We start from the raw sequence: 27,522 nt of genomic DNA, 5'->3' as shown, positions 1-27,522 counted from the left end.
GTCATTTACAAGTGAAATGTAAGTATTTGAGAATGAAGTTCTTCAGTCAAATGTTTTTCCATCAGTTTGGTGAGTGGTCTGAGCTCTCAAGACTCTTTACTGTATACTGTATATATCAGAATGTGTTTTAAGAGACCAAAGCGAGTTAAGAAATGGGTTAAGACCTCGGGAAATCGTATTAGCTTGTGGAAAATGGACACAATATGTCTCATTTAACAAAATGAACCTGTAGAAACTCACTGATCATACGAGACAAGTGAGCAGCATATTAGCTGAGTGAACACAAACTTTCATCAGGTCCCCGGTTTTCTCTTAAATCACACCAGCCAGCCTGGAACACATAAATCTGTTGCTTTAACTCAGTCATAGATTCGAAATAGGAGCAAAGACAAATGAGTCTGTCAACGCTTGCAGAGTCTATGATTTATTGTACATAAAATTAACCTCCAAGCAGATACAGCAGTGGAGGAAGTATTCACCTTTACCGATGTAAAGACGCTTATATCTCACTATGAACCTAATCTCCACAAGTCATATACCTGTTACTTCATTTCTAATGTTACCTAAGTGAAAGTACATGCACATTAACATGAAAGTATATGAAAAATAAATAAATGAAAAAGTGAATAATGCAGAAAAATCATGCACATGAACACTGGATATTAATACACATGGTGAAATATATAGGCAGGATGTCATTCAGACTACAATTTTCATTATGAATTGCTTTGTAAAAATTCTGAAACTAGCGTAACAGTGGTCAAGTTTTTTTCAAACAATTATTGACATAGTTTGCAATTTTCTGTCAATTACGTCTGTTTTTGCTCTGGCTCCTAAACCCAGGCATCGCTGTCCGACTTACTGGGTTTTTGAATGACTGTTGATTAGCTTTTTTTTTTTTTTGCTTGTGCAATCCTATGCCTTTGTAAAGACATTACAAATGTTACAAAATATAATAAGAATTATGAGGTGGAGGTAGAACAGTACTATTGGAGTTTATTTTGCTTGTAGTTGCAGAGAGCCTGTTGCTATAGCAAATTCAATAACGCTAACCACACAATGTAGTTATCATGGCAAATGAAGTGCTCTGTTACATGTGGAGGAGTTCTTACATCAAAGTGCACTTTCAGAGAGAGAATCAGGAACACACATTTTTCTATAGAAACTGTGTTTTACTGGATGTTTTTAAGTCCAGAGGTCACAGAATGCCCTCCACACCCCTGAGGTAAACATGCTCAGTGCCTTGCTTGCACCATTCTGTGCCCAAACTCAGTGACCCTATTTAACATAATCTCAACAATCACGATAAATTGAAAAAAAAAAACAAGAAGTTTCATTTCAGGACAGCTCTCAGTGGCAAAAAGTTATCTATTTTTGGTACATATAGTAATTTTTATATGCTGCTGGAGAAATTGATTTACTGTCATACAGTGCAGGTTGTAGAACTTGGGCTTCCATTTAGCCACAAGCTTTACATACTCAGGTGCACACACACACACAAATCAGCATCTAGAGGTGTGGCGGTATTATCAGAAAGTTTGTGTTTGTGTTAGGTTATGACTAAGCAGCCGCTCCCAGGACACACACATTGGATAGTAAAAGTGTTTGCTGAAAAGCATCCTTGCCTTGTCGTCCTTGACCATGTCCTTTTCAAACCACATCTCGTCTCTGTCAGATAGCTCGACAGAGAGACAAGGAAAACAGAGCTGGCTGTTCCAAGAGCTCTTTGAACTTTAGGACCGACAGCCGCTACTCACTGAATTCAATATAAATCAGACTTGACAGCATCCATTCTCACCATAAATAACACACTTCAAAGAGTGGACAAAAACAATATAGGGTCAGGCTACATTTTCTAATCTAAGAATTCACAGTACAGCCGGGTTTACATCCATCTGTCAAGTCTATTCAACTTGCTCACCCTTGAGAAACTGGTTTTGTCACGCAAATATCTAATTAATGCCAACAAGTAATCAATCCCAAGACTGATTACAAAATATTGTGATCATTTTCTTTGAGAAATAGCCCCCACTGTGTGCTATAAAAGAAGACATAAAAGATTACAGCCCATTAATTTTTGATAAATGTGAAAAGTGCTGCTTCAAACTGCCTGTAACTTAAAGAATATTTTATCCTGACTATGACAAATCCTGGAACTTGCGAGCCCAATAACAGAGAAGCTGTGGCTTCTGCCAGCTGTCAAATGAGGAATTACAGGACTTGCTTTCCCTCAAACCAATGACGAGAATACAAATTTTTGTGTGCAGGGAAGCTAAACATACAAAGTAGAAAAGATCCTTAGTCTTTTCTTATAAAAAGCCTTTGTATTTAACATCTATGCATTGATTATGTAATCAGAAATATCTTTATAACAAATACTGAAAACAAAGGTATTCATAAGTGGCAAATATGTCAAAGAATGGGGGTGTCATGGAATAGAGATGTTGCATCAAAGAGCCACTTAAGAAGATATATGTGAGGTAAGGTGATGCATATGTTAAGACAGTCGAAATAAATGGATTTTTCTTTCTCTGTCTCTTTGACTCTTTCTCGCTGTCTGTCTCAGTCTCTCTTCACGTTCTTAGTTTGGCATTCAGAGCCACTGATTGACAAGCAACGTGGGGCACAGCTACTCAACATGGCAACCAAAGGCATGGTAGAGGGACGGAACAGTGCTACTGCACCATGCCTGACAACATAATCATTTATACAACGCGATTAAATAAATCACATGACGAAGGAAAACGTGGCACGCTCTTACCGTATCTTCAAATCTGATACAAAAAAGGCATGCGTATTTTGTACGCTTTTTACATTACATTAAATAATAAACAAGAAATTGCAATATAAAAAATTTGCAAAACATTTTTTTTTAAAAAGTCTCAGAGGAAGAATGCCATATTTCCTTCAGACACTTTTTATGTTCACCCGACTCCCTCTACATCGCCTTCCTCCCTCTCTTCGCTTCATTTTCACTCCCCTCTTTCTTCACTTTCTGCTCTAACAAGCAGTCTGATTTCCCCTGGAAATCTGCACTCAATAAACGTTCCCGCTGCCTGTGATGCTCCTCCTTTAATGCCAAAGTGAAATAACAGCACCAAACGCTATTATAGAAGGCTGTGGGGATCCATTTATGTACGCTGTTTTTCCATGTGTACAAGAATTTATATATATATATATATATATATGTATATATATGTTAAGGCAGAAGAGTTCAGAGAAAGAGACGCTCTGTCTGTCCATCTGTTTCACTCTCTACTGCAGTCAATACTAATTAGCCCAGTTAAATGTCAATACAGGCCTCTAGTGGAAGTTGTGTACAGTAGTGCCACATGAGGTGAGGAGAAGGGGAAAGAAAAATTTTTTTTTGGCATCCTATTTTTTTTTTAAACAATTTTTGAATATGTTAATATGTGCAAAAATGTTCCCAAAGAGCTAAACTTGGCCATTATTATTATTATTCACTGTGTTGCTACTGTTCACTACACTTAACACACGTAAAAAAGTATATTTTACTAGTTGCTTTACTATCTACTAAGATACAGTTGAAATTGTGCAAACGATAGTGACAAACTTGTATTTGTACACACTTTCTACTTTGATTTGATTTGATAAATCACAAAGATATTTGTATTTGTTTATCTAGTTACAATTTTGTGAAGTCTGTTACCTGGCAGAACAGTGACATATGAATTTCAAAATTATCTCCAGTCTAACCAAAGCCTGGTTGTGCAATACACTTTTTGACAATAGTAAGACTATAATATCGAGAGCGTATAAAGCAGTATTCCCCGCTGAGAACCATGCAGGGAAGAAAAAATGAGCAGTTTAAGTTTAAACATTCCAGTACCATTGGACAGAGATAAAGAGAAACACTGAATGTAAAACCTACTGTTGCAAGAAAACTGCAACAATCTTTCATGGAAAGTAAAATATTCTCACTCACCCCTGACTGGGTTGCAAGTTTCAGTGATAGCCAGGCTATAGTCTGGCATTTATAGCTATGAATGCAATTGTTATATATCTAAATGAATATATCAGTAGCTTATTCCAAATGCCCAATTTTCCCGGTAGATGTTTAGTGAAAGACAAGCTTTTTTCTTTCTGTTCATGTTACTATAATACAGTTTTTTTTCAATGCTGTGAAATTTAACTTCACTTGATCGTGCGCATGCTTTTCTGTGCTTTCTAGCAATGCTTACTCCACACTGTCTTAGATCATCTGTCCCTAACTTTCTAATAATGTTCATGGTTGGGTGCAACATCTAAACTGAACATGTACATCCATCAGATGTTCCGTCTGCACATGGCCAAGTATAAAATTATATGAACTGTCCCGTTGTCGTACTAGGTATTTGATTCATTTTATGCCTGGGTCAGTGGTTTCCTGTTTGGATCAACATGTTTTTAGTTGCAGTTTGACAGTGCAGGACAGACAGGAAACTTATCTTAGGTTATGCTTCTTAGATAAGTCATAGTGATTTCTTCACACTTTGATAAAATAGGGCTGCTGTGGAGGAGAGCCTTGATCAGCGTTATCTACACAGCAGCGGATCAGTTCTACAGCACGGCCTGAGGCCAAGTCACTGTAGTTGTTATGCTGCCCTCAATACAATAATGATCTCCCAGTACACAGCTCCCACGTGAGGCCCATCAACACACTGACTGTGACTATACGTCATACTTTTTCTCAACATTTGAATTCTAATATACCTGTATAAATGTGCCCAATCAAGTATGGCATCATATGGTAAGGCTTTTTCCATATACCGTAAAATCCGGACTATAAGCCGCTACATTTTTCCCAGAGCACCGCGGCTTATAATACGGTGCGGCTAATATATGATTTTTTCTTTTTTTAATGCCGCCAAACACATTTTGCCTTGTAACATTAGACCAATGAAATTAACGAATAGTTCAGAGTTGTCCAGTGAAATTGTACGATAAATCAAACACACTTGCACTACTGAATTATTGTAAATCGGTCATTTGTACTCACCCACAACATGGAAAACAAACGAAGAAATGCATATGATGTAGCTTTTAAATTAAAGGCGATCAATGACTTTTCCTGGTGGGCTACTGTTTTTTTTGTTTTTTTTACCAGCTGTGTTACAGGCACTGTTCTAAAAAAAAGCATTTACGTCACGTATTTGTGTGTTACCGATAGGTATTTAAGTTAAAACCATCGGTGTTACAGGCACTGTTCGGGAAAAAAAACATCTGCAGTATGTATTCGTTTATGTTACCATATGTATTTAATTAAAAGTTTAAAAAGCCTTACGTGAAACATCTTTCTTTGTAAATATCTTATATTCCAATGTGGACACCGGCGGCTTATAATATGGTGCGGCTAATATATGATTTTTTCTTTTTTTAATGCCGCCAAACACATTTTGCCTTGTAACATTAGACCAATAAAATTAACGAATAGTTCAGAGTGGTCCAGTGAAATTGTACGATAAATCAAACACACTTGCACTATTGAATTATTGTAAATCGGTCATTAGTACTCACCCACAACATGGAAAACAAACGAAGAAATGCATATGATGTAGCTTTTAAATTAAAGGCGATCAATGACTTTTCCTGGTGGGCTATTGTTTTGTTTTTTTACCGAACTGTGTTACAGGCACTGTTCGGGAAAAAAAAACATCTGCAGTATGTATTCGTTTATGTTACCATATGTATTTAATTAAAAGTTTAAAAAGCCTTATGTGAAACATCTTTCTTTGTAAATATCTCATATTCCAATGTGGACACCGGCGGCTTATAATCCGGTGCGGCCTATACAAGTACAAAATGAATTTTCTTTTTAAATTTAGAGGGTGCGGCTTATATTCAAGTGTGCTCTATAGTCCAGAATTTACGGTAACTCAAAATGCAAAACCATTCTATGACAACAGACAAAAACAAAACCAAGAGTTGAGCAATGACTACACACTAAAACTGTGAGATTTCCTATTGCTCGCTCATTTAGTTGTTGATATTCTAAGCGTGGTGCTGCATGTTATTGGATTTCCACTTCACACAAATAGGCTTCAACATTGATCTTGTGTCACACCTGTGTCTTCGTCGATTGTGAAAGTGCCCAGTCCGCTGCCTCCACGGACAGAGTACCTCAACACACCATCTCGTCCCCTGTCATCATCCTTGGCGCTGACTGTCAGGACGCTTGTTCCTGCACGAGAGTTCTCCTTCACCGAGCCTCTCATAACAAAGTCAGGGAAGTAGGGTGCATATAAATTCTCATTGACATCCATCACCTGAAAAAAAAATGTAATGGTTCACTTTCATTTGAACAGAAGAATTGTGTGCCAACGTGGTTTTGCTCCATTTTACAATAGGTATTAATATTATATGAATACAATTCTTGTTACTGCTTTGATATTTACATTATTCATTGTTCAAATGTATTTACAAGGGCCCCTCTAGCTGAATTAAGCAGAGTTATGAGCAGCCATAAATCTCATCAAACTCGAGTGTAGTAGGTTCCATTGTTTGTCTTGGCAGGTTAAGTGTACTTTGTGCTTAATAATGCTATCATTAAGTTAAATAGATAAGAAAATAAATGTAAGGAAATAAATAATAATAATATATATGTATCATGGCAAATTAAGTGTCATGTAGAAACACATATGTATATATAATATAATTATATTAGTATGTCTTGTCGATAACTGGAAGCATGAAATACACTAACAAGGATATCAATGGTAATGATTAACTGCACACATTTTTGTGTGTCTCTCTCTTACGCACCTCTACCTCTACAAATGTTTGGCTCCGTAGGCTGGGTACTCCTCTGTCCTCAGCAAGTATGGTCAGGTTGAAAAACTGTTTTGTTTCAAAGTCCAGCTCCTTTCTTAACCTCAGCAGACCGCTTGCAGCATTGATCTGCACAAAGCATTAATTCAGACACAAACTCTAGTCATCATAAACTGTTCTTAATCCTTAAAAAGAGGCTCAACATACTTTTAATACCAAAATGGGTTATACACATGCCAAATTGTGATTTATAACTTTTATTGAATTTCTTTTTACCAAAATACCTTCTATGGCTGGAAATGACATCAACAATCGTCAAACGACGATAAGATGATTTGTTACAAGTTTTGATCAGACATTTGAAATATTTCGGCTTTTTAAACTTTCCCTAAAAATGCCCTATCCAAAATATTTCATACCCTTTATCAGTAATGTACAGCAAAGCTGTTATACAGCTGTAATAATTACCAGCTAGATTATTACATGCTTAGATTCATGGATCTTTCTTTTTTTAATTTATCAATTTGTTTTGTTCAGAATTTGTTTTGTTCAGAATGGGCTCCAGGTCTGCACTCTGGCTGCACCACAATGTTGACAATCCTCCTTTTTAACTATTTCTTGACCACTCTAGTAGCCTGTTTGGTCTGTCTGGATCACTGCCTTGTTGGAAAGCCAAATGCGACCGATGGCCGAGTTTTTCTGCAGACTGCCTGATGTTCTTATTTTCTGGATGCCATTTACTTTGACAAATTTTCTAGGCCCTGTGGTAAAATACAAAAAAACAAAAAAAAGAAAGAAAAAAGAAAAAAGCAGCAGCATTCCAGAGCTGTAGAGGGAACTGAAGACCAGAGTGACAACAAAGAGCCCCCTTCCAATCTAAAAGACATGGAAATTATTGCAGAATACAGGTGATCCATAATCTGAGTCCATACTTTCAAAAAGCTTGTTGGTTATATGTGATCACTTTGAAAGAATGATAATAACTGTGGAAAGGATATTAAAATAGAATCTACCAAAATATATCACTGTCACTAGCAACTTTGTTTTACAGCCAGAGAATTTACAGCCATACCATGAAACTTGGTATGGTGATGAGTTGTTTTGGGTTTAACTGTACAAAGAACAAAACAGATTATCAAAATAAATAAATACAAGAAAAGAACTGTGACATAACCTACCTCAAACGTTCCATTAAAGTCATTAACCAAGGAGTATCGGACTTGTCCACCAGGTCCAAAGTCTGGGTCCTCAGCCTGCATCCAGGTAATCACAGTGCCTGGCGGCAGGTCCTCTGGTACTCGTGCATTATAGCTGCTCGGGATGAAAGCTGGAGAGCAGTCATTGATGTCTTCCACTATTATCCGTAGTGTAGTCACTGACGATCTTCGAGTGCCTCTCTCAGCCTTGTCTTTCACTTCAATCTTCAATGTGAACGCTGGAAATGTTTCTCTGTCCAGCTGGCTGGCAACAAATACACTTCCACTTTCACTTTCAATGCCAAACTGAGAGACACTGGTCAGCATTATGTAGGAGAGTTGTCCATTTTGGCCCATGTCTCTGTCAAATGCAGTGATTTTAATAACTTCCATGCCAATGTCTGAGTTTTCCGGAACAAGGGCAGAGTAGCTATCCTGATAAAATTTGGGATCATTGTCATTTGCATCCTCAATGATTACTGTCAGTACTCTCCAGTTAGACATTTGAGGAATGCCCTGATCGTAGATGGTGATATTAAGGAGGTAACGATCCACTCGCTCACGATCAAGTGGATACAATACAGATATCAGCCCACTCTCCATGTTGATATTGAACCTGTTGTCTTTGTTACCATCAGCAAAGGAAAAGAGAACACAACCATTCATGCCTGTATCACCATCTCGTGCACGCACCTGAAACACACTAGCCCCAGCAGCCAGGTCTTCTCTCACCATAATGCTTGGAGGTAAGGCCTCAAACTGAGGAGCCTGTTTGTTCATAGAGAAAATGTCTATGTATCGCTCTTCTAATCTAGATCTAGACATAGCAGATGCTTTTGAGAGCACTTTCTCTGCCAAAAGCTGAGCCACCCTGGTCGTCTTGCAGGTAAAACCCTTAGGAGGCATCCTACCCCTCACCACTGTTACATTCACAAATGTAGGATCAGACAATATCTCTCCATCTGTTGCAACCACTTTCAGGTTGAATATCCCTCTTTTCAAAGTCTCTGTTCCAAACGATTTTTTTAAATACAAAGCCCCAGAGTCTGGATTTAAGTTAAAATAGCCTAACTCATTCCCAGACAGTATCTTGTACTTCACTATTCCTAGCTCATCTATGTCTATAGCTGACAAGGTAACAATGATCTGGTTGACAGGGAGCTCACGGCTTATCATTCCTCTGCAAGAAACCTTCTCGAAAAGAGGCTGGTTGTCATTGATGTTTATCACACGAATAGTAATATTAACCTCAGTTTCCCTTCTGTAGGGTGAACCCCAGTCAGAGGCTCGCACTGCAAAAGTATAAATATCTTCTGATGACTCAAAGTCCAGATCTCTTGTGATTTTAACCTCCCCTGTGTACTGGTCTATGGTAAATGGAAGAGACTGCTCTCCATTGATTGTGTGGGTTACATATCCATTTTCTCCTTTATCGCCATCCACAGCAGACACGACAAGAACAACAGTACCTACAAGTATGCTCTCATTTATCGAAATATCATAGAACAGCCTGTTGAACACTGGGGAGTTGTCATTTGCATCCTCTATGGTAATTTGAACCCTTGCTCGCAGCTGACTGATATTATCAACTACCTCCATCTCCATGAAATCCTGTGATAATTGTGTCAGCTGCCATGTGGTCGTAATAACTCCAGTAAAGGGGTTTATATCAAAGTACACTGAATCTGAGAAGGTGTTGAAGCTGTAATTGACACTCAAAGGAGCCGGGGATATTTTTACCACTTCTATAATAGTGCCTGGGGGGGCTATTTCACTCAGCTTGACCACATAAACATCTTTCTCGAAATTCTGCAACACTTGGTCAGGCTTTCCAACCAACAACTGAAGAACTTGGGTATTAGAAAACTTAGGAGGCACACCTCTGTCTTTGGCCTGAAATGTTAAGTTACAACCATAGGGGAACGTATCCCAGTTGACTATTTCTGATGACTTAACCCTATATTCATTACTAACAGGTGATCGATCAATCACAAACTGTTCCAGAGGATCCCCCTCAATAATAGACACCCATTCTATATCCCCAAAAATCCCCTCATCTTCATCTTCAACAGTCACTATGGCATAGACTGGGTCTTTGCCTGCCCATGAGGGAACAACAGCAACTGCACTGAGAACAGGAGCAAATTCATTAACTCGCTCCACAGTTACAACTAGCCTGGCAGTACTGCTAACACCACTGTCCCCATAGAGTTTCATACCTCTGTCGATCACTTGCACCTCCAGTTCAAAACTGTCTTTTCGGTCTATGCTTGGTCGACCTGTCAGGGTTATGACCCCACTGGTTGGATGAACAGCAAAGAGTTCTATTCTGTTCTTGAAAAAGTAGTAAAACTCCCCATTAGAACCGATGTCAGCATCTGTCGCTGTTACACATCCTATGCTGGTGCCCACGGGGGCACTTTCAGAAACAACAAATGAATAGAAGGTTGGAGAAAAGAGAGGTCGGAGGTCATTTGTGTCCAAGACCTTGATATAAATAGTTGCTAAGGCCTCTAGGCCTCCTTGAGTGGATGCCTTTACTGTCAGAGTGTAATTGTCCTGTACCTCCCGATTCAATATGGCACCACTGGCTCCACTGGTGAATATGCGGAGGAAACAAAAATCTCCTATTAGAAAATCCTCAGCTAGGAAGATGCCTTCACTGTCTCCGGCCTCAATGGAATATTTCAGTTCAAAAGACCAAGGAGGCCTAAGAGTGATACCCATTTTGACTTCACTTCTGATATATGTTCTTGCAGCAGAGTTCTCAAATATTGAAGCATCGTAGGCAGGCTGGGTGAAGAGGAGCAAGCCTTGTTCTGCCCTGGGTGTGGGCAAGAACTGGGCTAGGGTTGAGGGGAAATTTAATAGAAAGAATGAAACAAAATGGAAAAGACGAGAAAAATTGGGTAGAGGAAGCATATTTCCCCATGGATTAGGCTTCATTGATATTCCATCACTCAGTCATCCTATTTGGAAAAAAAACATACAAAGAGAGACAGACCTGGATTAAGTTGGTGAGTTGTTACGGACACTTGCTTTGCGTGCTAAGATTTTGAAAGACAACTGGGAAAAAAAAGTCAGCAATACACCAATGGCTTGCATTGCAAACAGGAAATACTGCAAAGATTGACACAAAGAATTGCTTGGTATTTCAACAATCCACAGGCTTTGCCTCAGAGAATCCCATCATCTGAGAAATTTAAGAGGGCTTTGGAACAATTACTGTTACTGTAAAGACATTCTCCAGGTATGAGTAATATTTCCATGAAGAAAAGTATCATTGAGAAACATCACTGTGCACTCAAAAACTCGAATATGTTCAGTTAGAAATTAGTTGCACAAACAGTTTTCAGAGCAGCTCATTTTTAAGAAATGGTATCATTTTAACCGGGAGTAGCGGGAGTAGAAACCTTTATAAAAAAAACGACAGTGCCTATAGGGAAAAAAATATTAAAAACAACAACATTTACTATTTTTTTCTTAATTTCATTACAAATGCTTTCACGTTATGCATGCATTCAGCAGACATGCGTTACAATGAGGCGTTTTCATAATTATGATCATATAGACAGAGGTTATCTTTTTGATAATACATTGGAGCCACCAAAACTGTGTATTAGATCATAGCTGGATTAGGATCGATCATCTTTGGTGCTGAGAGGCTGTCCCGTCAGATATTGGGGTGCACTTATCATCTGACGTGGCTTTTTTTTTTTTTTAATTTTTAGCTCAAGTGGAGCTCCTTCGTGCAAAATTCACGAGTTAATGTCACTTTTAACGGTCGTTTGTCCCTTGAGTAACGTCCCTCTATACAATTTTACAGACCATACTCACACATTGCAAATTATCCTACCTTTAGACGAAACTGATGTAGTATCAATGGAAGTAAATCCCTTTTCCCTTCTCCGTACGACAGTAATAGAAATGGAAAAAAAAATGAAAAAAACGCGCTAAGCAGTCGAAGGCAATGCGCGCAAGAGAAACATTCATTTGTAGCTGAATATCCCGGTAGACAGATGACTACTAGACTGCAGCCATCCCCGTAAAACTAAATAGCTGCTGCCCCAGTTTCGTGCACCTTACTACTGAGAGCGTAGGGCTTTTTCGGGCTTTATCTGCAATAGTTTACTCCAAACTGGCTTTACACCAGTTATGGTTCGATTGCTGCAAGATTGATACTCGTGGAAAAAAACGGAATGCAAAAAAAATTTCTCTTTTAACGCAAGTTTAGAAGCGGTCATCATCAGTTGCTGCTGGTCTGGGACCACGGTGCGCTTAGTGTATGGATGTGGCGGACAAGCTCCGATCTTTGCCGAGCATAGCCGACAACACCCGGAAGTGTGAGCACTGTAACGTACTGCACCGAAGCGGCAGCAGCGGCTCTGCATCTCTCACACGCGAGACTAATAGTGGTTTAGAAGTCTGGTCACCTTTTAAAAAAAATTGTACATCCCCGCTATGTCTGTTTTGTGTTATAACAAAGGATGTGGACAGCGTTTCGATCCAGAAAACAACCCAGACGGTGAGTAGTTTCATAGTTAACTATGTCATGTACATTGCCAGAATAGTCGCAAGCTAACCTCTGATCATCTGGAAATTTCTACAGCAAGTAGGCCTGTTGGGCCCGTGTAGCTAACCTGTAATGGGTTGTGGGATCTCAAAACATGGTCAGCTTAATTAATTAACACCACTACGCCTCAGAACTCGGGTAGTTTATAGCACGTGGCTCTTTTGTGGCGTAACGTTATCACGCCGTTGTTAGCATGTTAAGCTCCAGTGGTTAGCAGGTAAACGTTTTACTTTACAGGACCATTGTCTGATCAGGACACAGTTTAAAGTTCACCACTTAACTCTACACTTTTATTTCACACGGAGTGTCTATTGTACAGCTCCCAATATCAAAATGTAAACTCTGGTAACGGAGTTAACATTAGCGAAATCGTTTTTTTTCTTTTTTGTCCAGTCTAACTCTAAACAGAACATTCCAGAAATGTTGGTTGGAATTATTTAACATGGTCAACATCCTTAAGACGACCATTGTCTTTTTAAGAAATGAAATAAATGACTAAACTGAATCGAGAAGAACAATGGGATCGCGAAAAAGACTCTTATTTGAATACTGAAACGATGAGCACGTTCACTACACCCGGTGTGCTTTCTTTAAAAAGTATCTACATCCGTGTTTCAGTTCTATGACTTTATGGATCATCTGGTGATCACAGGGTCTTTAACTTAGGAACAACAGCATATAATTGTTATCATTGATTGAACTTTAACTTATTAATTTATTAAATACTAAGCTAAGTGCAGAAGCAGTGTATGGAGTATCAGCGCGCCCTGTGATTGGATAACTTGTAGAGGGAAGTTTAGCAGCAACAGCTTGAAGTTTTCTGTATGACCTTGTCAGTCTCTCACGTCACTGGGGAGGACTTTTATCCCACTTCTCTTCATTATGTTGCTTTAATTCATTGAGGGCCTTTCAAAGTTCCTGTAATGTCATTTCGATGAAGTTGAGGTGTTGACTTTGATTGAGACATCGCAACACTTTTAATTCTTTTCTTTTTTTTCAGTCATTCTGGTGTGGACTTGCTTGTGTGCTTGACCTGTGGTATGATCCATTTTCAGCCGTACTTTAGCAGTCGGACAGGTGGCCTCACGTTTGATTCAGGAATACTGTGGTATACAGAGGGGTTCCGCACAGTGACTACAAGGTGTCTGGTGTGAGGTCTGGTGTTTTGTTCAGATGCAGCTTTGTATATCTAAGCAGTGCAGTCATGCTCTTTTTAGAGAGAAGAAGCTTTTTCTTGACTCCTTTGAACAAACCATACTTGTTCAATCTTTTTCCAACTGTGCAACTTGAACTTTAACATTAAACGTGCTAACCGCAGCCCACAGAGTCCGAGATATTGCTTGTGGGTGTTTTGCAATTTCTCTGACTGTTGCCCGGTCTGACCCTGTGGTGCACCTGCGGGGATGTCCTCTCCTGGGAAGATTGGCTACTGTTTTTGAAGTTTTCCGAAACATTTTTGTTCTCGATTTCTAATGACTCCAGATCGTTTGAAACCCCTCCCAGATTAATTTGCAGAAACAATAGCTTATTTTTCCACACGCTGCGCCTGTGTTTTGGTTATTATACAGTGAGCATAGTTATATGAGCGGTTGAGTCGAGCTAAGGTAAGAGTTGGACTGGGCAATTTAACTGGGCCGCCATCCCTGTCCCAGAACACATGTATGGGAGCAGAAAAGAGTTATTGACTGAAATATGTCTGATGGCGCAATGCTGTGGACTGTGTGGGGAAAATGTTCACGATGTTCTGGCACTACTGACATTCTCAGTTGGAAAATCATCGCTCACGCTAAATATGACTGAATTCAATGTATTGAACGTTGATTTTTGTCAGATGACAGAGGCCTGTTTTATTTGAGAAGAGCAGCAGTCTGGAAATTCTCAAAGAAACTGCACGTTGCATAGTTTTAACCTGCTGACGCACTGGGCTGTCTGACGAACTAAAGAGGAAAATGCGTGGATGAGAACAACCTTTATTGGGATTTTGGCCGTATGGACGACCACTTGCACGTTAGTGTTTTCACCAAATGATGAAATAATGTGGAGGTTTGGCTCATGCACGGCGTGCCTTGGCCCATTTGAGTCTTGCTAAGTGTACGCATGCAGAATAATTTGATGCCCAACCACATTATCTGGGTGAGTTAGTCTTGTTTTTTTTTTTTTTTCAAGCTTGATTTTGTTTGATTTCACATTCAGACCAAGGGGCATTTTTTTAAAAGTCCTGTTTTAGTCAGATTGATGATATAAATTCAATTTTTTTCCTTCTATATATATGTTTTTTTTTCCCAGTGTAAAGTAAACATATGCTTAATATTCACATTTTGTTTTCCCCTTCTGAAATGTGCTAAATCTTGCATGTTTGCTCACAGTTTTCGGGTTCTCATATAATTCAGAGTGCGTCAGTAACCCTGCAGCATTGTTGCATCGTATTGGTTTTTTTTTTTTTTTTTCAGCACTTATTGGTGTTTTTATTTGTCGTTTTGGATTATTTTCAATTGCAAATTTTTCTAACTTAACTAAACGTAATTGGTGGGTTTCCGATTTAAAAACAAACAAAAAAACTCATCGTTCTGACATTAATTTCCACGCAACCAGTTTGCACAATGATCTCATAAACTCTTAAATGGAATGATGTGTGGTGAATGCTTTCTAATCCTTTTACTTGCAGCCAGGAGGAGGAGGGGGGGGTTACGCCTGGGGAATGTTTATTTTGAACACTCGCAGTCTGCAGCCAGCAGTTAAACGTTAATCTGTGAAAGTGAGTGCAAGGCTGCACTAAAAACCAGAGGGACTCGTTCAGAAATCGGGACAATTGACGGATGCACACTATATATTTGCAGTGCTTATTCGTCTCAGAGAACTCTTTGATGTGGAAAAAAGACAAAGAAACCAGATGCCACAGGAGACTGACATTTCAAATATTACGTCAAACTGAAATAATCTTCTCATTTATCTTGTTGTGTCTCTGATATTTGATAAAGAAATACAGAAGATGCCATGGTTGATTTTATTTTTTTCAGGTTTTCCTCGCTGTTTATGGTGTGTATCGTTCTGTTTTGACATATAAAATGTAGGGAACCCCCCCCTCCCCTTCCGAATTCCTCTCTTTTTGAGCATAACACGACAAATTATTAATATGTCGATCTTTGAAATGTGCTGCAACTCAACAAACCCACTTTAAGGTCGTATGTGCGGGAGATCATTGTCAAAATAATTAACTTCTTCATCTTGAGGATTCTTATTCAGTACTATCCGAGTATGTTTGTGTGATTCCGTAGTTTGTGTGGAGAAATGTAATTGAACTGTCAAGACGCTTGTGTTGTCTTCAGCTCCCAAGAGAGAACTTTGGAGTGTCCTCTATTACCTTTCTTTCGAATCTACTGCCCCCATCCGCAAGTGATCCAACATTGTGTACAGGCAGACCTTCGATGCAGGAGTCGAGTCTAATTTACATTTTAATAGGATGCCTCTTTTTCATAACAGTAGAGTATATTATAATTACCTTTAGGGGTGTCTGAGTGGTGTGTCTGTGGCAGTAGCACGGAAAAGGCATAGCACATGCTGTATTGCACGGAAAATTATTTATGGCCCACTGTGTCCGGCCACTTCTTAGAGACGCATACGATATGCAGTTTTACCCCACTGAAGGAAAACATCAGATACTGCTTTTCAGGGCAGTTTTCCACTCTGACCATATATATATTTTTTTATGTAAGTCAGTAAATATTGATCTTCTAAACTTTATACCTGCCTGAACACAGTCAAATGGTTCAAAACAAACCGAACGTTAATCTGCCACAAGTTGTTGTGTCAAAGAATGTTTGAAGTCCGCGTTTTGACGTTGCCGACTCGAGTCCTTCGGGAGACGTTCCAAACGGGACACGATGAATGAATCCAGACATGACAGTCACTGATGGGTTTTAGAGGGATAGTCCAGGTTAAATCATTTCTTTATTTTCCTTTTTTTCCAAGCTGTTCCACAATAAACTAAGAGGTACTGCTGTACACTTACCTTCGCAGTGACTATTTGAATGAACTCGTAACCAGTCACCGTTACAGCAGCATGTTTTTCTCCTTGATAATCTAAGACGGGTCTTTTGCTATTGTTTTTTTTCACAGAGGGCTGCACGTATCACCCAGGAGTCCCAGTGTTCCACGATGCCTTGAAGGTAAGACGCCTGAAAATACACAGGAAGCTTGTATTGTTTTACCCGGTCAAAGTTAATGTCTCTTTCACTCGATTTCAGGGATGGTCCTGCTGTAAGAGAAGAACCACCGACTTCTCCGACTTCCTCAGCATTGCTGTAAGTTTCCTGGCTTAATTGTCCCTTCTCTCTACTGCCAAATCTCCACGGTCATGTCTCCATTGTCTGTTGTTTTTGTTTAGGTATTGACCGCCAGCCTTTCTGTGGTCATATTGGCCATAACCCTTTTTAAGTTTTTTGAGTTCAACTCAACTGTCTTCTCACAGGGCTGCACAAAAGGTCCCCACAACAAAGAGAAGCCCCCTGAGCCAGTAAAACCAGATGTGACATCATCGGGAGAGAAGAAAGAGTTGGAAGACCAAAAACCAAAGTTTAATGAGTACATAATATCGGCACCAAAACCTCAGGAGGCGATTGTCAGGCCGAGGTCGGTTTCAAACTTTTTTTTCTCCAAAAGCTAATCAGAGAGCTCATATGACACAAACACTGAACTTGTACACTAAATGTATCGTGCCAAAACTTGAAATTGGCAATGGTTTTTAGATTTCATTGCACCAGTGAAAAGAAGTCACGTTTTTAGACCTGCAGACTACACGGCATTATTCTAATGAACCACTTCAGAATAGTTTTAATAAATAATGTCTTTTCGTCTCCCCTGCAGTGCCGACGAGCCAATGGTGAGATTGCAGCATAAAGTCTCTGCCTCTCTAAAGCAGGCGCTGGAGAAGCTGAAACTATCTGATAACGCGACGGAGAAGAACGGTGAGAACAGAAGGTCATCTTCTCCTGTTTTGTCTCTTTACTTGAACATATTTAGAGGTTTTTTTTTCTTTTCATCATACAAAACTATCCGTCCAAGGCTCGTTATAGTCGACAGAACAACTTGATTTCCTCTGAAAATGTTTATTTTTCTACCCCTGTGTGTTTTTTTTAGAGGAAGATGACCACGAGATCAAAATTGGAACGTCCTGCAAAAATGGAGGATGCACTAAAGTAAGTGTCACGTGGAAATATTCTGACAAAGTGTCTGCACAACCGTACAGCTGCCTTAATGGCCGTTAGAGCCGTTCTGAAGACACTTGAAGTCAAATTTGATTCGCATGTTGGGAATAATAAGAATGCGAGCAAAGTGGTGAGTGCGTAACACTCAAATAAAGCAAATCACAACGTCCCCACCCCCACCCCCCCAACCTTCATATGTTTTGCATGAGTATGACACCTGCGAGCCGAAAACACAAACTGGGAATTCTGTGACACAATTAAGGGAATCTGCAGCTGAGCAGAAGTTTTTTTTATTCAACCTATCTGCTGTTTAGCCGTGCCAGCATCTTACACAAGAGAAAAGATGACCCTCTTCAGTCATTTGAACCACACTGTTGTTTATTTTCAGACTTTCGAAGGACCTGCGACTGACTCGGATGTCTGCTTATACCACTCCGGATGTCCCATTTTCCACGAAGGGTTGGTATAGCTGCTTTATTCAAACTTCAGCTTTTTTCTATTGATGTAAAACACTGAATATTCACTGGAAACCACAGCAGAATAATAAAGAGCATCATTAGAATTTTGCTCTTCCTCCTTTTGTCAGTATTGTTTACTGGTTCTCTTGAGTGACAAGTTGTCTGCTAAAAATTCAGCAGGTGTTAATGTTTCTTGTGTCTACAGGATGAAATACTGGAGCTGCTGTAAGAGGAAAACGTCGGATTTCAACACCTTCCTCTCTCAAGAGGGCTGCACTAAAGGAGCTCATCTATGGAGGAAAAAAGATGAGGTCGGTGTGCCAGCTTGATGGCAAGCCATCGGTGTCTGACACAAGTCTGTGAGAGACACTTAGCTGGAACTCCATCTAGTGGCGTCTGGCAAACACTTTCATTGCTCTGAGGTAGAGCTGCAGAGGCTGAATTTGGAACAGCGCTTTATCTGAACTCTCTTTGCAGGGGAAGAAAGTGGTCCCCTGTCGGTTCGACTGGCACCAGACCGGGACGCAGGTCATCATTTCTATCTATGCCAAAAATGCCGTCCCAGAACTAAGCTACGTGGATGCCAACAGCACCACGGTGAGAGATGTAGTCGGAGGATTTCTCTCCACATCTTAACTATTTTAGTTTAGCTCTTTTTGATATTAATCTCATGGTTTTCCTCTTCTCCGTCAGCTCGACATCCACATTCTATTTGAGGGAGAGAAGGAATTCGTGCAGAAAATCAGCTTGTGGGGAGTAAGTATGATTTTACTTTGACACAAAAAGATAAACAAACAGTTTTTGTACCTCATACAACGTGCTCCAACTTATAATAACTTAAATGATTGTGTGTGTAGGGATTTTGACTAGTGGTAAAAGCAAATGTTCCTTCTGATTATTTTAAACCATATGTTGGAATACTTCTTCTTCTTCTCCTTTGTTCCCATAAATTAGTTGGTAGTTTCTGTTATGAGTTACATTCATAATAAATGACATTACACTTTGATTTGGATTAATCTAACTGCTGGTGGGATAGAGTTTAGATATTCTTCTTGCCCTGCTGGAAGGTTTTGAAGTGGATCCACGAAATAATTTATAAAACTGCGCTAAAGTTGTATTACTTATGGTAGCGGGTATTAAAATAAAGTGCACTGATCGTTTTAGCCCCCTGTTTGATAGGCTGCTCTTTTCTCTCACTTTTGTAGGTGATAGATGTAACCAAAAGCAGTGTAAACATGATGGCAGCCAAGATCGAGGTAGCCATGAAGAAGTCTGAGCCGATGTCCTGGGCCCGCCTGGACCTGCCTCCTCCTGCCGCCCCGCCCAAAGAGAGCGAGAAGAAGAGAGAAGAGACTGATAGTGAGGATGAGGATGAAGATGAATGATTAGAATCGAAGATGACGCCTTAGCTTTTATTTCTAGTTGAATCCCACTTTACGTTCTTTACCTCTTTAAAGAATTGCCTCCTTGGCATTCGCCCCAATCATTCTTTACTTTTTTTGTTACGTTTTTTTTGTTGTTTTTTTAATGACAAAAATACAATTATAAAATGCTTCTTTTTTTTTTCGACGATCAACAAGTTGACTTTAGTCAAGTCGTGACAACTCGCATGTTAATTTGCACTGAAATTCCCCTAAGATGAGTCAGGTTTGACCATGCTTACGCTCACAGCCACCGTGGACTGCTTGCATCAAATCCCCATAGACCGCCGTTGCGGCCATGTTTCAGCGATGGTTGCTAAAAGATGATTCCATTTGTACATTTTCCGTGTTTCACACTTCGACCTCTCTGTTTGTCTTTTCATTCCATGACTCAGTTTCATAAATCGCATAAGTTATTGAATTATTTTGTCCACCCGCATCGCATCAGACTCGATGCTGTCCTCATGAACATATTCCTGTCTGTGTGGTAAAGCCGCTCTCTGTAGTTTGAATTGGAAATTTGAAACCCAGAAGCGTCCATGCTTGTATGATATGGAATTTATATTGAGTACACATTAAGAAACCGTGTGTCTGTGAGACTAAAATGAAATGGATGGCAGGCGGGCTTTAGTTATGTCACCTTTATCACTGTTGAAGTTGGTGGCTTTTTTCCAAACTTGTTTTTACATCATATTTAACATGTATTTTGTACAATTCCACTTTCTAATACTGTAGTTCTCTCTTTGTTTCTTGTCAAAACAGCATAGCCTGGTTTTAATAAGAATGTACTGTAATATCTGAGAATGCCCACTGAATACTAAGTATTTTGAGCTAAGTACTGTATTATTGAAATGATATTCTAGACAGCATGTTTCTAGGCTTAGAATGTAAGACATTTATTTGGCTTAATGAGACCATGACAGAAGGGGAAATTCATTAAGGAACCAGTTTATCTCACCAAAAAAAAAATAAACTTTCGTGCTGAGATTTTAAAACTGGAGCTGTCGTCACTGTCAGACAAAATATGTGGAACATTTGAAATGTTTTGGGATCTTTAGAAATGAAGCGCAGCCTGAATTTAAGTCAAGATTCTGAACCACATCCGAGGAGCGCCGTGACTTTAATGAAAGTTGTAAGTTCGTAATATTGAAGTCTGATGCCATGAAGGCGTTTTTTTAAGCAGATATACACTTCCCAAAGAAGCTCTTGCATCACAGATACAGGGTTCAGTCCACCCCCGCCTAACAATAAAAAGAACACCCTGTTCTGTAACTATATCGGAACAGTCATTGTTTTTGTTTTTTTTTCTCTTTTTCTCTTTTTTTTTTTTTTTTTTCTAAAATTATAGTTGGATGATGTGCAGGTTGTCACTTCTTCACAATACGCTTCTGTTGATTCGTGCAACACACTGCAGAAACTCAATTTCAAGGCCATTGACTGAAACTACACCGCTGAAACTTGTGGAAAATCGTGATGGAACATTTACTTGAAAGAAACCATAAATATTGCAAAGACAACCTCTGACATTATCTTGATGGATAGAATTGAACAAGTTGGGGGGAGTAAAATTCTCACAGTTTAATGTGCCTCAATCCACTTAAATATGTTCTGCATGCACAGTATGTTTGCATTTTTAAGACATTTTAGACAGTCGTATGAGCATGGATTATAGATCCATGACGCTCCATAGAAATTCACTACACAGGCTGTGCCTTTAGATAGTTGTTTGGTAGTTACGACGGTTGGCTTCTTCCGTCTCATTGCTCCTGATTAGTGGCTGTCTTTCTGGAAGAGAAAGTGCATTTCTCCAACTCCTCTGGTGCGGCCAAGATGAGCCTCTGCATCGCCGCTTTGCAGTTAGGAAAGCGGCAGCTATGGTTATTGCCAAAATTCCCCCACAAAGCCCTGCAAGAAGCAGCCAGGGCCACACGTCCCGCAGCTCGTCCAAATAGGGACGCATGGATTCTGCAAGCCTCTGGTCTGTAAAGAGGATACACATGGTCACAGTCAATATCTGTTCTGGATAAGACTTTTTTTTTTTTTTTTCATATTCAGTGACAGAATACATTAAGTGGAAAAAGAGACTAATAAAGACGAGGGGCGTGTTTGATTTCCTCAGAGTCGCATGAAGGGAACTTACTGGCATCTAGCAAGTGAGAATACTCATATCCAAGGTCTTTGCTTGGAATAAAATACTCTCTGTTCCTGTGGAGAGGTAGGAATGGCACCATGTAGTATTCACTGTTGTGCCCTATAGGAGCATTGGACTCTGGATACTGGGATTGAGGCGGTCGATGCCTCCTGAGCCACTGTTCATAAATGCTTACATAAAGAAAGAAGGAAAACATTACTATTAAGTGCAAGTGTTATCAATTTGTAAAAACGTTTGATAGTCGTGTCTCACCTGTCAACAAAAGCATGGTGAAGAAGGAATATGGGGTCGTTTGCTGAGCCCTGCACAGAGGACATGGAGCCGTTCATGAACACATGTAGAGCAGCGTGCATACCCAAACGAGAGCTGCTCCCCAACCCAGTCCGAGGGTCCCCGAATCCTGCAGGATTGAAAACGGCATTTCTAGAGAAACTGTGTCCCGTAATCAAAATGTGTTTTTTCTTCTTTAGAAATCCTGCGTGTTGTGGGATTTAACCTGTTAAACATACAAGCATAACGTCTTGAAACAAAAATGCACGTGAGCCCTCGTGTATTTCCACAAAGCTCTAATACAGTAGGCTGTCTTTTTGAGGAAGTAAAAAACTTATGGTTATGGTCAGATTTGACAGATTTCCTAGAAAAACTATCTTAAGCCTGAAAAGCTACATCAGAAACTATCCTAAATATTTCAGTAGAAGATAACCAAACTATTTAGGTTCCTGAATACTTTTCACGTACTTCTTATCAAAGAGACTTCCTCTGTTCCATCTGAGCAGCAGGTTAATTTGAACTATTTTATGGGGTCGGGAACATGAGAATAGTCACACGTGTGCCTTGAACCCACTGTCATGTGGACACGGTGGGATGTGTCATGGGGGGCTCGGTTATCTGCCCAGCCACCATGTGAGACACCAGGGTCTCATGAACAAAAGTGTGAGAGCGAGTGATGCTATCAAGGCTGCATTGTATGCGGCTGAAAAGTGATGCCAAAGGCCAGCATCTGTGTGAAATGAAAAGTCCTTTCAGTTTATCAAAGATGGCCTGCCTCACTCTTCTGTCTAACCTCTCTGTCCAGAACTAGCACTTTGCTGTCTGGTGCAGGTGGCCTGATGAGTCTTGAGGAGGTGGCTCCTTGTGTTGTGCATCTGTATTAAGTCTCCCCACCATAAAGGTTTGTGTATATCTGACTGCACTGGACTGCAAATACATCAGTTTGTGTTTGGGTGTTTTATGTATATATCCATATAAGGCCCCACAAGAAGTTGAATACTACTAATAATACTAGACTATCAGCTATTTTAGTAGAATTAAGGTCCAGCATGACTGTGAATCTACACAGATAATGCAATGTGTTCATTTTCAACCAAATATTGAAAATAGATGTTTGGTAATGGAATGTGTTATTCAGCCTTGGTGTAATAGATGGACTTGTGCAGAATCTGTGATCCTGAGCCCAAGCTTGCATCTACTCTGAAATAAATGAATGCCTACCTAAACAGCAGCTACATATTTGCAGAGTAGATGTCAGCGTTGTACGAAGTACATTTACATTTAAAGGCTGCAAATCTGAGTGCAAGAGATATCATAAACAACATACAAAACAGCCTGCACAGGGTGACATAATACAGGCCACAGTCAGACAAAATATTACAGAGAGTACCATAGAGACCATATGAGTAGCAGTGCAGAGTGGTAAATCAAGCAATATGTCAGAACAAATGTGTTCAGGCTTATCTGACCTTCCAGGGTGTTCCTGAAGCTCATGTTGGCACTACGGTCCATTGCTCCGCTGTCATAGTTGGGGAGACTGAGTGTGAACTCCACCTCTGCAGAGGTTGGCAATCTTTCCACCAGATTACGATCGTGGTTTCCAGGGTTACGGCGCACAGGGCCTTCATCCCTGGCATCACATAAGACACCTCTGTTGTTGTAGTCCTCAGCTTGGGAGCACAGAACCTACAGACAAAGAGCACAGATCGAGAAAGTGCCACCATAAATCCTGGTAATGAAGTGCATACTTGCCAACAGTGAGCAGGTGAACTGGTTTGCGGTAAATTTCAGATGCAGTACCAGTTATTGTGTGAACGTAGGCCAAGAGCTCTCTAGAAAAGCATGTTCATACCACTCTATTTTACTTTGACTAAAAATCTAGAGAAAACCTTGTCTTTTTTTTCAGAAAGCAGAAAGAATGTGGATTTGAAATAAGAAATAATGAAAGGTATGATTCACGTACTCGGTTTATATGACTTTAAAGACATACTCATATTTCTGGCTTTTTAATTTTGCTGATTTTACACATTCATGTTAAAAATATAATGCAATAAATATTTACAATTTAGATTTTAAAAAGGCATTGGATGTCTCTCCTGGAAGACAGGAGAGGATAGAACACAGACAATAACCCACTGTGTGATGTTTGAGTCCTGAGAGCTATTCAAACGGATATTTTACTCCTGGATAACGTTGAATTCACCACAATTTGCAAAGATTTTTTTGTTTATTCATCTATTATTGTCAACGTTCAAAACTGCCATACAGGGATATTATATCCAGAGCTGACAAATTAACTATTAACCAAATGGACAAGCTTGTCAGTTTTACACTAATACATCTGGGGAACAAACCTTGTAAAAACGTTTACTGAAAAATAAAAGTCACATTTCTTTTTAAAAAATACCAATTAAATTGCGCCATTTTCACTTGAACAATTGATTTATAACCCTGAAGGCTATAGCTGCAAATAATGACTTAACTGTGCCTTTAACCCACTAGTTCATCTAGTTCTGTGTTTTTGTGCTCTTGCATGCCACCTAACAATGTGCAAGGCAGGACTATACCCCCTTTCAGTGTTTTAACTGAAACTATTTTAGAAAAGCAAAATAAAAGAAAGGAAGTTTTTATTTATTTATTCATTTACCCTCCAAGAGGAGAAGACCGAGCCCGGGCTTATGAGACTCGGGTCTTGGGTGCTCCGGTCCCCCATCAGCTCATCCGAACACACGTCGCAGTCCTGGGCATCCCTCCAGTCCCAGTACGGGATGGAGAAACTCATGTCTCCGACCAGCTTCCTGATCTCATGTTCCCAGTGTAGCAAGTATACGCGGTGCCATGGGAGAAAAGCAGGGGCCCAGTGGGCAAAGTCCACGTCGGTCCATACATTCCCCGGCCCACCAAGCAGCGCGTTCCGTGACACATAATAATGTATCCACACAAACACATCATACACAGACACATCTGCAAACATAGGGTTGGAGCCGTTCTCCATCTCCCTGTAGGTCCCTGTCGCCACAACATAGTCCCTGCTGATTGTCTGCTTGGCCAAGTTCAGGTAAGACACGAGCTTGTTTCTCTCGGCCCTGGTCAGGTGAAATATGTTCCTCCTGAGAGACTCTCTTCTCTCGTTACAGTTTTCTCCAAAGTAGCCAAACGTGCAGTCCGCGCAGTTGTAACCCATGAAGTTCCCTGCACACTGACAAGTCCGGTTGTAGAAAACCAGGGGCCACTTCTCTCGATCATCCAAATCAGAGAAAGGGTACTGCGGCCCGTCTGGCTGGTCCGAGACCTCCACGTCCTCACAGGAGCCCCTGCCCGACCTGGCCCCGCACGCCGAGCCGTCTCCTTCCCACAGTGGGCAACACTCCTTAGTCTGCAGGGCCTCTTGGGTTGCGCACTGACGGGGGAACTGTTGACAGGTAGGAACCACACACAACAAAAAACTAATGACTTCCAAAGGCCACATCATAGCTGTAAGATGTTATTTTGCGGATTGCGAGCAGTTGCCGAAAAATGAACCGAAGTACAGCTAAGTGGAAAACTTGCAATGTATAAAGAATTCTAGGCTTAAGCCCCCCCTCCCACCCCACTTTGTTGAGGAAGTCACATGCTACAAAACCCTCAAGCTTAGACCTCATGAGGGGTACAATACGCCTGAAAGCACACATCCTAAACTCCAGCCAAACAGCACTGTATGACTTTACAGGCATGTTTATGGTGTTTACTCCTAGTTGTAGTAGTTATTGTACTGATTTTCTCCCTCACGTTTTGCTTGAATAGTAGGCCTACAAGTAATGAACATGTAGGCTGACTCATGATCTCTTCCTACAGTAACACGCATGCACAAAAATAAACAGTTTTCCTTGCCATTATGGGATGAATATCACCATGTCAGTGGTGAGATCCCAGAGAAAGATAGACAGAAACATGACAGAATGCTTTCTGTTTTGTCTTTACTTGTGTGTGTTGAAAGCAAACCACAAGTGGTTGCCTGTCTTCAACCCTCTAACTATTTACATTCTCTAGTAGGCTAGTGAAAGATAATCCCCATATGAATTTGTTAGACATCCCTCTAAGGAATTCCATTTGTACAGTTTCTTTATAACCTTTGACTCTGTGTCATTTACCCTGCACAAAAGAGCAGGAGCTTGAAACAAAGTATGATGAGCAGCTGATGAGCCCAACATTGCTTCAGGCAGTGGTTTGCTTTAAGATGCTTTCCCCGAAAAAAAAAATCATCATTCATACTGCTGCTGTTTCACATGACTCTCTTCACTCAAGAGTGCAACTTCTGTACACCCAGACCTTTATCTTTTTCCATCTGAACTGCTGGACATGAATGAATGTGATACTCGGGGGGCAAGTCCATGACGGCTTATGTAATGACACTAGAGGGCGCCATTTAGCCATACGAGTGTTGCATGGTTCATGTGTACTACATTCCCTGTCTCCCTAAACAACTGATAAACCGCAATTTTACACTTAAAAATCTGTGTCAGTGAATTCATGTAATAAACACTGTTTTTTATTGCATGATATTAGTCTCAAAATTAACCCCACCGCTGATTTGCCTGCTGCATTGCTAATCTGGTAAGCCACAGACTAAATTCAGAGCAAATTATTATAAAATTCTAAAACTACATGTTAGCTTTGTGATTTGTGAGGTTAAAATGATAACAAAGCAGCACATTGTGTTGTGAATTTAATCAAAGAGCACTGCTTTGCGTAACAGCACCCAGTATCAGAAGATAAAAACTGGGTCTCATTACAGTCTTGACAGATGTGCAGTGGAGTTGGATGGGAGTGCACAAATCAAATCTTTTGTTGCGAGTCATTCTGACCTAAGGCAAGAGAGTGAAAGCTTTTGAGTTAAAAGACTCAGTTTGTGTCTTTTGTTATGGACGGCACAATTTTATATTCATGCTCTTTAATCACGAAGATGAAAATGACAAACTTCATATGAGGCCATGAAACTTCAAGGGAAGCTGGGAAGGTAAAAGGTTTTTTTTTGTTTTTGTTTTTTTTGCCTGATGAATAGGAGGAGCGGGTCAAGTTGACCTCTGGCACAGAGAGGGAGGCCAGAAAGTAAAATCATTCAAGCCAATTAACAAGCATCACGGCTTTTTGTTGAAAAGAACATTAACATGAAAATAGAACATGTTTAAATGTCCCGTTTCATAGATGATGACATACAGGCTATTTTATGCACAGCAAATAATGGAACCTTTGGGCAATATTTTAAGAACATTCCCTGAGGGATGCAGGATACTTCCATACACCTTCTGGCAAGCGTCTCTTAACAGCTATTTTGGGATCTATTCTTGTAATTTTTATTAGACATTTGATAGGGTTCCGCAAAAACTCTCTAAGGATTCTAAAAATCATCACACATAGTTCCAAGATTGCTCCTTGAGGTTTTTGTTTCACAAAGTAATCGTTAGTATTAATACCTTTACCAGCAGTTTCTTAAGTTTTCT

At 40.0% G+C, this 27,522-nt stretch overlaps 3 protein-coding genes across 3 annotated transcripts in view; 1 reads left to right on the top strand and 2 right to left on the bottom strand.

The window, feature by feature from the left end:
• The window catches only part of LOC140279283 (protocadherin Fat 3), a 70,453-nt gene extending 58,098 nt beyond the window's left edge, over positions 1–12,355 (bottom strand). Inside the window, exons 1-4 of the mRNA XM_072374406.1 lie at positions 12,189–12,355; positions 7,947–10,788; positions 6,763–6,897; positions 6,065–6,266 (exon numbers count right to left, since the gene is read on the bottom strand). Coding sequence (XP_072230507.1) covers positions 6,065–6,266; positions 6,763–6,897; positions 7,947–10,788; positions 12,189–12,355 — 3,346 coding nt within the window. The remainder of the gene's footprint in view (positions 1–6,064; positions 6,267–6,762; positions 6,898–7,946; positions 10,789–12,188) is intronic.
• chordc1b (cysteine and histidine-rich domain (CHORD) containing 1b) lies at positions 12,314–20,836 on the top strand. The gene is made up of 11 exons (XM_072375114.1): positions 12,314–12,489; positions 16,654–16,703; positions 16,782–16,838; positions 17,006–17,166; positions 17,401–17,501; positions 17,674–17,732; positions 18,130–18,200; positions 18,405–18,510; positions 18,677–18,796; positions 18,893–18,955; positions 19,405–20,836. The coding sequence occupies exons 1-11, from the start codon at positions 12,426–12,428 to the stop codon at positions 19,582–19,584; spliced, it is 1,032 nt and encodes a 343-aa protein (XP_072231215.1). The 5' UTR covers positions 12,314–12,425; the 3' UTR covers positions 19,585–20,836.
• Positions 20,837–21,123: 287 nt separating this feature from the next.
• On the bottom strand, positions 21,124–25,511 carry LOC140279573 (tyrosinase-like). Its single transcript, XM_072374729.1, has 5 exons — positions 24,690–25,511; positions 23,512–23,728; positions 22,025–22,172; positions 21,761–21,942; positions 21,124–21,600 (listed from the first exon to the last, which is right to left on the bottom strand). Exons 1-5 carry the CDS (start codon positions 25,509–25,511, stop codon positions 21,335–21,337), a joined length of 1,635 nt encoding a protein of 544 aa, XP_072230830.1. The 3' UTR covers positions 21,124–21,334.
• Positions 25,512–27,522: the final 2,011 nt, after the last annotated feature.

Source organism: Leuresthes tenuis, unplaced genomic scaffold (genome assembly GCF_036924035.1).
Source record: "Leuresthes tenuis unplaced genomic scaffold, fLeuTen1.0.hap1 SCAF_21, whole genome shotgun sequence".
Taxonomy (NCBI): domain Eukaryota; kingdom Metazoa; phylum Chordata; class Actinopteri; order Atheriniformes; family Atherinopsidae; genus Leuresthes; species Leuresthes tenuis.
This window is presented reverse-complemented; position numbering and strand designations above follow the sequence as displayed.

Bases quoted from the DNA above. Each gene is read 5' to 3' on its own strand.
- chordc1b (XM_072375114.1), top strand. From the start codon at position 12,426: ATGTCTGTTTTGTGTTATAACAAAGGATGTGGACAGCGTTTCGATCCA. The intron at 17,167-17,400 runs GTCGGTTTCAAA...TCTCCCCTGCAG, and splicing joins GAGGCGATTGTCAGGCCGAG to TGCCGACGAGCCAATGGTGA. The intron at 18,201-18,404 runs GTTGGTATAGCT...TTGTGTCTACAG, and splicing joins TGTCCCATTTTCCACGAAGG to GATGAAATACTGGAGCTGCT.
- LOC140279573 (XM_072374729.1), bottom strand. From the start codon at position 25,511: ATGTGGCCTTTGGAAGTCATTAGTTTTTTGTTGTGTGTGGTTCCTACC. The intron at 22,173-23,511 runs GTCAGATAAGCC...TCAATCCTGCAG, and splicing joins CTTCAGGAACACCCTGGAAG to GATTCGGGGACCCTCGGACT. The intron at 21,943-22,024 runs GTGAGACACGAC...TCTTTATGTAAG, and splicing joins CACCATGCTTTTGTTGACAG to CATTTATGAACAGTGGCTCA.